This window comes from Furipterus horrens, unplaced genomic scaffold (assembly GCF_987537825.1).
Source record: "Furipterus horrens unplaced genomic scaffold, mFurHor1.1.pri manual_scaffold_1, whole genome shotgun sequence".
Taxonomy (NCBI): domain Eukaryota; kingdom Metazoa; phylum Chordata; class Mammalia; order Chiroptera; family Furipteridae; genus Furipterus; species Furipterus horrens.
This window is the reverse complement of record NW_028327171.1, coordinates 201632185-201645351: the sequence shown is the minus strand read 5'-3', so window position 1 is coordinate 201645351 and position 13167 is coordinate 201632185. Positions and strand designations below refer to the sequence as shown.

Genomic DNA, 13167 nt, shown 5'->3' with positions numbered 1-13167 from the left:
GAATCTTACACTATAAGGTTATGGGCCAGGAAACACTTTGGGCTTTATATTGTAAAGTGATTTTTTTTTTTTTTTACACAAAACCACTGAACACATCAAAGTTCTCATTTTTTATGACCATTGATATGTTTCTTGTAAATTATGGCAACTTGCACAGAGAAGAAGCAGGGATGAGGCTAAAAGGATATAGTAGGATTCACAAGGGACTCTGCCTGGTGGGGGTGGAGCTTTTCAAATTGTTTGCTTTTTATATGGACCTTAGTTTGACTTTCTGAGTCAGAGCCCTGAATCTCAAGTCCTTCCTTCACTGTCCAGCCATTCATAAGGTAGTGCTTCATATGGCTTTCTCCTAGGGCCCAAGGCCCCTTTATAGCAGCAATTAATTTATAGAAAACTAGGGAACTTGTCAAAGGTCAAAAGTCAAGGCTTTATTAGAGCCTAAGGTAAAATTTAGGCCTCCCACTTAACTTTTGGAAAACTTTTTGTTATATTGTATTAACTCATAGAATGGAAAAGTAAGTTCTCCTTTGGATGTGATTAGTTGCATAGAAAAGCTTTTACATATGTGAGGCTCACGTGGATTCTCCTTCTCCTTTCAGCTGAAGAGACTTGCTTTGACAAGTACACTGGGAACACGTACAGGGTGGGGGACACTTATGAACGCCCTAAAGACTCCATGATCTGGGACTGTACCTGCATTGGGGCTGGGCGAAGAAGAATAAGCTGTACCATTGCAAGTAAGAAAGACATTCTGTGAAATGATACTAAAATATCATAAATAAGAATTTCACCATTGCTGTCACTGACATATTCTGTTATCAGTGATGGGATAGTTTTAATTTGAGGATTTACCTTAAGTGACCACAGATACTCTTATGTGGTCACCCAACTGGTTTTTATGCTTCTGAAAGATGTCTTTGAGTACAGGTAGAATCAGTGTGTGTGTGTGTGTGTGTGTGTGTGTGTGTGTGTGTGTGTACATAGTGTAATCAAGTGGATCTCCTGGATCCCACTCCATAAGACATGCTTAAAAAACTTGCCCATTTTACATTACCTGGACATCTTCAAGCCAGAAGGATCATGTGATTACTCTGCAGTGATTGGCAAGATGGCCACAACGAGTGAACCTTCCATTGTGTGGACTGCTCTTCTTGTTTATAATGCTGAGACCTCTTACATCCCACATCCTGCACAGTCTGGTTTCTTTGTGACCAATAATTTATACCCAGGAAGTGGATCTCTCTATACCCAGAAATAATGTGGTACTTATTAGTATTGCCAAGATACTTTGGGGACTGGATTGACTCATTAATTTTGGTTTATTTAGCTCAGGTGCTCTTTCCAGTATGATTCACTGTGTTACAAATAGCTCTATTAACTTAACATTTAGTTTTTTTTATCCTTCCTTTAAGTATAAGTCACTTTCAAGACTTCTGTACAAAAGAACAAGTCAGTCCCTTGTGAACAGGACCAATCTGCTTTCCCCATACTAAATGTTAGGGTTTATCCAAATTCATTGGCAAATGTTAAGAGTCAGTGGTCCACAGAGTTTATAATCTAGTGGATAGTTCAGCCTTTGCATGTGTCATTGTGTTTAACAGCCTAGAAAAGTACCTGGATTTTCACACTTGATATGTGCACATCTATTTGCTTTCTGCCAAGATGACATTTCTAACCTTGGCTAAAATACAGACTCTCCACACTCCTGAAAGCTGAAATACTATACCCAATATGGCATTTTCATTGAATTACTTTCAGGCTCAACCTGCTGTGTTTGTGAGGGGGCCATGCCTGCCAGCCTTTCTTTTCTGCTTCAGGACCCAATTTCCTGTGATCTCTCTGGGGAACCAGGATTTATGACCTCTTTCTTTGCCATTCAATTTTCTCTTTGGTTTCCCATTGTGTTTAAACAAAACATTTAATTGTATGACCCCAAGTGACAAGACCTGTTAACTTTTCCCCTGTCTCTGATGGGAAAGCTGTTTTCTATGTCTTCACTTTGGCTCACCTAAGTACCTATTCTTGGTAGAACATGAGACTTATTCTTTTTTTTTTTTTTTTTAATGTTTTCTGTCCCACTCTCTTTAACATTTTGTTTAATCTTGAACAGACCGCTGCCATGAAGGGGGTCAGTCCTACAAGATTGGTGACACCTGGAGAAGACCACATGAGACTGGTGGTTACATGTTAGAGTGTGTGTGTCTTGGTAACGGGAAAGGAGAATGGACCTGCAAGCCCATAGGTGTGTGACTCTTACTGATAAATGACAGGTGGGAATGTACAAAGTGTTGGGTTGAACCAAACTCTACATGGACAAGAGATCTGAATTCCAATTTTAAAAAATGACGACATGGGAATTTTTAAAGAAGATTTTATTTTTTTCAAGAGAGAGGGGAAGGGAGGGAGAAAGGGAGAGAAACATCAGTGTGCGGTTGCCTCTCGCTCATCCTCTATTGGGGACCTCACCCACAACCCAGGCATGTGTCCTGCTGGGAATCTGACCGGTGACCCTTTGGTTCGCAGGCCAGCACTCAGTCCACGGAGCCACACCAGCCAGGGCTGAAATGGAAATTTTGTTTTAAATAATGAAATGTTTTATAATCTATAGTTTTAAAGAATCAGATCAAAGGTACTCACCTGTATGTAAGTCTTAATTTTGTTTCAGAAGCACAAGATAGAATTGAAGATTTAGGAGGAAGCAACTTCTTTTGTCTAATATCTAATCTCAGGTTTTCCTTGGTCAAGATATAAGTTATTTAAAAGACAATAAACGATACTTCTGTCATTTTTATTGGCATACACGAGACTGAAAAACAAAATTGCATGTGCTCTGTCAAACCTTAATATTTTTTCCCCCAAATTGCTGAGTTTCTTTTGGTCTCAATCCTTCGTTGGATTCTCTAGCTATAAATCCGAAATTTTCTGTCTATATATTTTACTCTACTTATTGTTCTCTAATTCAGAGATTTTTATTTTCCTTTGTGTGGTGTTTGTTTTTACAGAAATCCAATTTTAAAGGCTTTCTTGTCATTTTTTTAGATATTCATAATTTGTCATTCATAATTAGATTAGAATTTTGTATATTTAGTTTCCCACAGACTGGATACATATAGATCCTTTCCACTTAAAAATACTGGTGTGAAGAAGAATGGTACTAGCTGAAAATGCATAGTCCATGTGCTTATGCACTTACTAGGGGAACAGAACTTCTGCCTGCCCACTCAACTTGAGCTCTCTTTCGCTTTGGTTACTATGTACTTAGTTACAGGGCATGCCTTTCTTTTTGAACAGAGTACCACTTAAAAAAATGTGGCTGGATTTTTGCTTACACATACATTTCAAATTACAGGGAGACTGCACAATTTGAAATAACTTTTTTTTTTTCTCTCTTTTTTTAATCCACATTTTCCTACAGCTGAGAAATGTTTTGACCATGCTGCTGGGACCTCCTATGTTGTCGGGGAAACCTGGGAAAAGCCTTACCAAGGCTGGATGATGGTGGATTGTACTTGTCTGGGAGAAGGCAGTGGACGCATCACCTGTACCTCTAGAAGTATGTTTTAGATTTTTATGTTAAAAGGAGCCCAGGTATGATTTTCTGGATTCCTAGAGAGATGTGTGATGTGATGTCACTTAGAACACACCAATGCAATGTACTTTGGTAGCTTTTGGATGTCAAGAAAAATTTCATAACAAACGTTTTCTGCTTCTTCAAAGAAGACTAAAATAAGGCTTAGACTATCAGCTGCAAAGAAAGAAACTTAATAACTGAAATGCCAGATGGGTTGGGGACATGAAGATGAGTTGCAAATGTTTAATCTAAATTATTACTTGGATATTTTCAAAGTATTTAAGAGCACAGAAATCATTAAAATAACATGCAAATGCACCTTTGGTAATTAATGTGGGTGCTGTTGAGATAGAATGGATCACAACTCTAAAGTTTCAGGTTTCCTTTTATGTTCTACATTGAAATCACAAGCAGAAATGATGAAAATAAAAAGTGCTTATCCCACTGGTTAAAATGATGTGTCTGTTATGGAGTTAAGGATAGTGTCTCTTACTCAAAATTCTAAATCAGTTTAGTACAGTAGTACTAGAAAGAAGCTGACCTGCCAGCTTGACTGCTCCTTGTAAGACTGCCTCGAGGCCTTAGTTGTTGCCTTTGGAGTTCAAGACTTCTTTTTTTGAAAGTTCAAACTAATAGCAGCTGTAGAGTTTATAGAAGCAAAATAGCCATTATCTATGGGTGTTATAAATAAATTTAAAATCAAATCTAAATATTTTGAACCTATTTTATTTATCTAGCTTAAAATGTTTAATCATCTTAAAATGTTCCTCATCCAAATTTGAATTCTCTGCTAACAAAAAAATAAATCTCTCATGGAAAGTAATAAGGATTCTGACCAAATCTTTCCCAGAAACTTGATAAGTCTCTAAATTTTTTTGTATTTAAAATGTTATTATGAGCATTAGACTTCCAAGACCTTGGTGGAAAATTTTTTTTTTTTTTTTAATTTTTTGGTAATGTTTTTAGCTTAAGACAGACAAGATGTCTGGCTCAAACTCTTATCTATTATTTAGAACTCCTCTAATGGAAAGTTGGGAAAAGTTTCTCGAAGAAAAGTCATTCATGAAATGTTTTGTCTCTACTTTGTACAAGATGGTATAGAGATGCAAAAAATGAATTGGACATTAGCTCAGTTTTCAAAGAGCACTTAGTAAGTATGTCAGGAAGATGAGCAAGGCTTACCTAGTCACCTTTTATGAATTACAATATGGAGAGCTCCAAAGTGACTGCTGCAAATAGTGCTATGGAGGTTCAAGGGAAGACATTCCTTTTAGCTGAGGATTCGGGAAAAAGCTGTAACCAGCCATAATATCTTCATTCAGACCTCTATTCAGGTAGTAGATCAATATGGCTGCGTATTGTGTGAATTTACATCAAACGTCCAATTATTTTTCTCTCACCCACTGCGGTAATTTTCTTACTCACAAACAAGTCAAATCCTCTAGACTCACATTGTGGCATATGGGCAAAACCAGATTATAATTGAAACAATCTATTTATCAGGCAATTGAACACACAGACTAATGGTAATTTAGTTATAAAATATCATTTTACAGAATAATAGTCCCACTTTTCCATTGGAGAGTTAACACTGAGCAATTCAAGAAGCCATTTTGTTAGTGATTTTAAATAGGTAGGTGTGTGGGGAAAGAAGAGAACTTATTAGTCAGAGAAGTTGGTGTTTCCTGAATTTTTTTTTTTATCAAGCAAATGAAGAAAGAGATGCTGCTGTCTTTTTTCTAGCTTCTTTGGGGCTTCTCCCCAAGATACTCTGAAACCTGCTTGCCTCCTTACTGTTCCTAGTTTTCTAAAGGAAGTCCCTTATTGAAGGGCAGGTCATATAGTGTTACTACTGGGAGAGCCTGAAAGAGAAAGACAAAGGTGATAGAAAACCAGTGAATGAATTTGGTCAAAAGAGCATTATGGAAACTCAAAAAAATTAATTAATGAAAAATGATAAAACACTATTTTGGCAAACAGAAGTGGAACTATATTAAATCATAGAGCTCTCTTTCTGCTGGAACCAATGTAATCCCATCTTTTGGAAGTTTAACATGTGTGGAACCACAGCTGAATAGAAACATATCAAAAAATAACTTGCCAAGCTTTAAACTACTGTGTGTGTGTGTGTGTTTGTGTGTGTGTGTGTGTTTCAGTGCGTGTGTGCCAAGCTTGCCCTGACTGACATATACTTAAATGCTTCCTTTGTAACACAGATAGGTGCAATGATCAGGACACCAGGACATCCTATAGAATCGGAGATACCTGGAGCAAGAAGGATAATCGAGGGAACCTGCTCCAGTGCATCTGCACAGGCAACGGCAGAGGGGAGTGGAAATGTGAGCGGCACGCATCCCTGCAGACCACATCCACCGGTGAGGCCCGGAGGAGGCAGGGTGGGAAACAGAGTAGCGCTGCCAAAAATATTTCTGCAAGTCCATCTTTGCCTTGACATGCCATTTAAGGATGATTTGCAGTTTCAGCTAGTAAGCTGAGTTTATTTATAGATTGTTAGTTGTTAAAACTTTACTTAATATTAAGTTTTAAATTTATATGAAAATGAAATAAAAATGGATCTTAGTGGGGAAATGCAGTTTTAGCCCCGAGATTAAATTTATGTTTAAAAAATGCTAATATCATAAAATTTATAAAATTTATATACATATATAGATATAGATCTATTTATACATGTACACATATAGCTATATATATATATACACATATACACATATACATGTATGTGCATTTTGAATATCTAAAGTGCAAGTGCATTTTAATAGAAATGAGAGAGTTATGATGAGTTATATGATTACTTGATTCTTCTGTTTGGTAAGGGGAAAAAGTACATATGTTCTTTTTTTCAAAATGGAGTACATTTTCTTTTTCTGACATTCAGAAAACAATCATTTATATGTGGTTGCCATTCTCCAGCAAACTTTGTTATATTCTATAATATAATACACAGTCATTTTCATCATATATTGTTATTCATGATTTGAGAAATTTATAAAGGCCCAGAGATGGGAATAAATGACCCAAGACCTAAGTACTCTTTTACAGAGAAGTTTTAATTATTCCTGGTAAAAAATAAAAAGCCCTTGCCTTGTAGCCTGTTTTGTAAGAATCAAAAGAAAGACATAAAACAATCAAGGATGTGTACTTCTGTTATTATTCTTAGTATGTGTGATTAAGTTTTCACTATGTGATGTACTAGTCTTCTTGCTTAGCCTCTTAGCAACCAGCCATTCAGCTGGAAACATTAATTACTTGCTCGGGTTTCTTTCCTTTCCTTTTGATGAGTTTTCATGTTGCTCTGAGTACTTATGAAGGCGAACAAGATTAGATTTGATATTATCTTTGAGTTATTTGATTATTATCAGTAAAATGGTTGCTAACCCCCAAAAGAAACAATTACAAATATCAATCTACTCAAAGAATTTAATTTAAAAGGGTAGTCAAGGTTATATGGGGTAAACACTCAATAAATGTTATCTATTTTAGTAACATTATTAATATTATATGGAATAGGTTCCATTATCCAAAAAGGTCTGAGAAGCACTGGGTTAAGCAAAATGGAGCCTACTTTGACAGGATCTCTCTGTTCATTTGCATTGTGACTTTGCCAGGTGGGGGGTCTGAATACAGATGCCTTATTGCCCCAGTATGTGCGATCTTGGAAATCACTGTCTGTGAAGTATCTTTGGCTTCTCCTGAGGGAGATGCTGACTTTAGTCTGCCAGTTCTAGCATCAGTTCTGACTCTGCCTCACTGTGGGCCAGACCTTTGGGAGAATAGATGTCCAAAAGTTTAAAGGAAAGATCCACACAAGCTATTGTCTCATCTTGAAAAGAAAGGTATTTTAAGAGAGTTGGTTGGTTTTAGGAAAAAACACAACAGATTCACAAATAAGTCTTAAGAAACAAAATGTGGAAGGAGGGGCAACTTCTAGGGACTCCACATGACAGCCTAGGGCACACTCCGAAGAGCCCGTGGTCACACAGAGGATAAGGGGTCTGCTGCAGAGTGGCAGGGACTTCTCAAAACAAGGTCAGGAAGAGAAGTGCCCAGATATAGTGGGCTTATGGAAGCTGCGGAGAGAGAAGGGGTGAGGAACATTGTTCCAGGTGAAGAGAAGAGGATGAAGACAGCACAGGGCTCCTCAGGGAACGATGAGGAAGTGGCTCAGTGATCCAAGGCGCAGAGCAAGGAAGGAGGTCAGAAGTGAGCTGGAATGAAGGCAGGTCTTAAGAGTTGTGGAGGCTTAGATAGACTATGAGCTTCCTGGATGAGTAAGGAGTTGTTGAAGGCAACTGCTCTGCTGAGTGGAGAAATAATGTCTGTGATTTGGAAATAACAATCGCAGTAGCTCCAGATGAACTGGAAGGTGGAGGAGATTTGGTAGATTCTGTGGATTATTGCCTAGGCTGAGAGCAAAAATGAATGCACAAGGGGAGGAACGTTCCTTTGTAGTTTTAGGTCAGTAGCAACATGGATTTCAGTGATCTGGAGATAGTTATTTTCTCTTGTCCAACTTAGTGATTTTGTTTTCTCATGTCCTTAGGATCTGGCACTGTCACAGATGTTCGAATGGCCATTTTCCAACCTCAGACTGAAGTCCAGCCTGTACCATATGGTCACTGTGTCACAGACAGTGGTGTGGTTTACTCGGTGGGGATGCAGTGGCTGAAGACACAAGGAAATAAGCAGATGCTTTGCACTTGCCTGGGCAATGGAGTCAGCTGCCAAGAGACAGGTATGCATTATCTTTTTTAAAAAAGTAGTACTGATAACTTTATTTTTTAGTTTCTGAAAGACAATACATTCATTTACTATGACCCCCCCCAATATAAGACAATAAAACAAACGTGAAAAGCTTATAATTTTACCACTAGTGATAACAGCCAGGATTGGCACTGGTATTTTCTTCTAATTTTTAAAATATATGTGTTTTCTTTTCTATAGTGAAGATTAAACTGCTCTGTATTATCTTTTATTTATCTAAAATATTGTTATAAGAGGGTTGCTTTCTAAATAATCATCCTTATTTTATACTCCAAATCTCAAATTTCTGGAGTATTGTAAACTTCTAACAACTTAATTCATCTCTCCTGGCTTACAGAAGTGAAAGTTAGTAATTTTGGCAATAATAATTGGTTCACTTGACTTTTCCCCTAGAATAGTCTTATGTGTTAATACTTATGCCACCAACAGAACCATGCATATTCCTCTGGTATCCTCTGGGAGCAGAGGTGGTAGCCAAGGATGTCAGCAGAGAACATCCTTAGGTGTTGCTCTGTCTACAAAGACGTGGCTTCTTGAATAATGCCTTATGGCTGAAATTAACCAGATGATCATCTCTCTTTGTTGTACAAGCCCAGTCTCTCGTTTAAGGTATAAATAAGCAGCTACCGGTGGCATAAATGCAACTCTACTTACCAAGATCTTGTTGGTTCTGCTTGTAGCTGTAACACAAACTTACGGTGGCAATTCAAACGGGGAGCCGTGCGTCTTACCATTCACCTACAATGGCAGGACTTTCTACTCCTGCACCAATGAAGGGCGACAGGATGGACACCTCTGGTGCAGCACAACTTCCAATTATGAACAAGACCAGAAATATTCTTTCTGTACAGACCATACTGGTGAGTGTCCCCAGGGGGAGCCCCAGCAGTGAGAAAGACCCATCTCTCATGCCCTGTTTTTATCAGTCAGCCATCTAGCCATTAATCTTGAGGCTGCACAAGAAGTATCACTTTTCAGTAGTTTAGACCCAAGAGACAGGGCACTTATTTAGCAGCTGAACATCCTTCCATGGTCCCTTGTACCCTTGGAAAATGACACCAAGGGAAAAGGCCGCCAGTTCATTTATTTCTGACCTATCAGGATTATGATGTGATTAAACATACTCACACATTAAAACCAGTATGTAATCCCACGGGGCTGAAGAATGCAGAGAATGGATGACTGTTTTTGCTTCTCTTCTAGTTGAAACGATGTTTTATTCAAAGCGACCATTTATTTATTTATTTGTTTTTGGTGGGAAAGTGAGAGTGAAAATGGAGGTGAACACACGAAGGAGGTTTAGAACTGTATTATCTGACTTCTTTTATTCTGAGACAGACTCTGCGAATTAGCTGCAGAGACCTGGCTCCTTTCTGTAGTTGTTCCCCACGGTACATCAGAAGGCTCAGCGGTCATTTTTTTCTTCCTATTTGTGTGTTGCTCTGGGCAGTGCTGGTTCAAACTCGAGGCGGAAATTCCAATGGCGCCTTGTGCCACTTCCCCTTCCTATACAACAACCACAACTACACTGATTGTACCTCCGAGGGCAGGAGAGACAACATGAAATGGTGCGGAACCACACAGAACTATGATGCGGACCAGAAGTTTGGATTCTGCCCCATGGCTGGTAAGATGAAGCCCTTGGAGAGGCCCACTTATGGAAGAAGGCAGAATAGTAGTGTCCACCTGACTCCTGCTTTACCCAATTAAGACTTAATTTTGAGATTGCAAAAAAACTTGGTAATATCATACATAAATGTGAATTATATAATTATTTATAGAACTTAAACAACCCATTGATATAATTCAGTGTCCAAAAATATAGAAACATAAAAACGTCTGGACGTTTAAATTTTGCACAAATAATGTCTTTTGTAAGGAGCACACAACTGAGTAGCTTGAAATATTTTAGATGTAACTGACTGATAGTCACAGACCTACAACGTTTACACGTGATTTTGGTTTAACTGGCGTAAGCTCTATCACTTATTAAATACCAAAATGACAAAAACTATATTCTCTGACAAGTAAGGGATCTTTTTCTAAAAGAGGGGTGAGAGCTCTAGTTTCTATGAGTAGAGAAAGGGAAACCTATACCTTTTATTTGTTTTCAATTCCCAAGAAGCCCATAGATCACATTTGATTTTCCAGTTGTAGAACCAAGAACCTATCTATATGTTGTTGTATTGTCAGGTGTGACTATGAGGCAGCAAAACATAAGAAAAAAACAACTCAGGCTCACTTTTATTTTTCTCATTTCAACCAAAGAGAATGTTGGATTTAGAAGAAAAACGCTGGAACTTACAACTCTATCCTTGTACCCGTAGCTTCCCTTTGAGTTAGAATAAACTGGAATTAGAAACAGTTTTAGGGCAGTAGTCAAATCCAGACTTCTAGAATAATGCCAACCCTTTGTGTGAATGTGTAGGTATCATCGTGGTCGACATCCCTAACCCTTCCTGTATTTATTTTCTTCAACATGCCTCATGTCTGAACAATGTTTTCCTCTCTGGTACTCAAGACTGTTCATCTACAGAGCAGCCCTGAGATTTCTCTGAGGCACACAAGATTCTTTCCAAGCGAGAGTTTGTAGGATAACCAAACTGGACTGATAATACTGCCTACCTTTTACGACCCGTTATTCAAGTGTACATTTCTCATCCATTTCTAAACAGCCCACGAAGAAAGCTGTACAACCAAAGAAGGGGTCATATATCGCGTTGGAGACCAGTGGGATAAACAGCATGACATGGGGCACATGATGAGGTGCACATGTGTGGGGAATGGTCGTGGGGAATGGACCTGTGTCGCCTACTCCCAGCTCCGAGGTATGCTTGCTGATGCATGAAAACACGTGAGAGGACCAAGGGTACAGAGAGGGCGACTTTGATGTGAAAACTTGTACTTAACCAGAAGTAGGAGAAAACATGTAATGCCATTCCATGAGTCTACTGTGCTGGATACCTTTCACATGGCACGCAGCCAGTGAAGAAAAACCGGCGCAGCAGTTTCTGAAACATTTCCAGGATGTAAAACTTAGGCTGAGCCAAAAAGATGACTGCAAAGCCTAGAACACAATCATTTGATCCTTTAGTGTTCAGTTATGCCATCAGATTCTTGTCTAGAAAAGTTTGAATAATCATATAAAGAAAAGAGACCTTTCTATTCTAAAATCAGATCCTTACAGATCCACATTAAGGAGGTAAACACAGAGAGAGGCAATTTATTTTGTCTAGATCAGTTTTCCCCTTTAGACCCAGGTATAGATTTATTAAAGGGGTATTGATTTATTAAAGCGATTTTGCTTTTTCTATTTGTTTCATTTGAAAAGTAAAATGTAGGTAGAACTCTGAGCTTCATAAATAGTCCATGTATCTGGTGTGTTGACATTGGCCAGAATTTGTTCCCTTTTTGTAGAAAACATTTTTGTGTGTTCAACAGGTAACGCAATCCAAGAGTAATGAGGATTACATATGATGTTGCAGAGTTGAAAGGGGCCCTAATAAGAAGGAATACAAACCAAATCCTTATTTTACAGATGAAGGAGCTGAGACCCAAAGAAAGACAGTGGTTTTCTCAGGATCTCTCAGGGAATTAGGAACAGAGTTTGCATACTGTTTTTTTTTTTTTTTTTTAATTTTACAAATGCTGTAGATATTTTATCTCCTAAATCCCAATATCACCCCACCCCCACCATTCCAGACATCAGACCATCACACCATGCTGGCTGCTGTGTATAAGTATGTTTAGTCTCCCTCCCATTTATTGTAACAAGCAGAGGTCTAAAGGACATTATCAACTAAGCCAGAAGTTTTCCAAAACTAAGACATGTATCTGCTCAAAAATTGCCTTTCCACAAGAAGGTGTATTTTACCACATTTTTCAGTGCTATCTACTTCGATCACCATCATTTACAAGTTTATGAGAGACATTTTGTGTATGCAGAAGTTGTATTATTGAGTGAGCCTTGAAAAATGTTTATTCTATGCCAGAAGAAAAGTTATTTTAATGAGAGGCCTTGATAATTTAGTGGAAGGAACTGTGTGCTTCAAAAAGTGTGGCTTTTTGTTGTTTGTTTCAAAAAACGTTCTCCACCCATCCCACTGTTTCCTAAATAGATCAATGCATTGTCGATGACATCACTTACAATGTGAACGACACATTTCACAAGCGTCATGAAGAGGGACACATGCTGAATTGTACCTGCTTCGGTCAGGGCCGGGGTAGATGGAAGTGCGATCCCATTGGTAAGGAGCCATGTCTCTCCAGATGGATTTGGCCACTGAGAATAGTTAGCAAGTTTCGGATAAGGAGAGCTATTTGATGTTCCGTGATTGAAGTCTGATTCAAACTTTCATCAAAGAGCTTTGCAAAGTCTTTCCTCTAATCACAGACCCACATATAATCTTGATATTGGTAGTCTTCGATTTTTGCTAAATTTGGTGATAAGTACAGTTTTAATTAAATTTGTTCTTTGGTTCTGAGTTATAAACAGAGTCCATGTTAGGAAAGATAACTTTCCTTTGCCGACGGTGCAATAAAATGGGCAAATGATTATGCTAGTAAATACATCCTTCCAAACACTATTTTTCTTGGCTGCTCTTTATAATAGATCTAAGCAAATAGTGAAGATTAGAACTTTTCCGAAAAGAGCTGTGTTACCAGCTTTAAGGTAATCCATTAATACTCCTTTACTAAAAGAGGTTGCTCACTAAGAGAACAAACTGATCAGATACTCGAGTTTGTTTGACCCTAGATTGCCAGAGGTGAGAGAGAAGCCTGAGAGGTTTTCTTAGAAACTGCTCAGCAAGTAT

At 38.2% G+C, this 13167-nt stretch overlaps 1 protein-coding gene across 6 annotated transcripts in view; it reads left to right on the top strand.

Moving 5' to 3' along the window:
• FN1 (fibronectin 1) overlaps nt 1–13167 on the top strand; it is a 65192-nt gene that overhangs the window by 1795 nt on the left and 50230 nt on the right. For all 6 annotated transcript variants that reach the window (XM_090283431.1, XM_090283423.1, XM_090283449.1 and 3 more), the window contains exons 3-11: nt 600–737; nt 2111–2242; nt 3416–3553; nt 5788–5946; nt 8133–8324; nt 9034–9213; nt 9804–9980; nt 11029–11181; nt 12472–12600. In XM_090283431.1, coding sequence (XP_090139557.1) covers nt 600–737; nt 2111–2242; nt 3416–3553; nt 5788–5946; nt 8133–8324; nt 9034–9213; nt 9804–9980; nt 11029–11181; nt 12472–12600 — 1398 coding nt within the window. The remainder of the gene's footprint in view (nt 1–599; nt 738–2110; nt 2243–3415; nt 3554–5787; nt 5947–8132; nt 8325–9033; nt 9214–9803; nt 9981–11028; nt 11182–12471; nt 12601–13167) is intronic.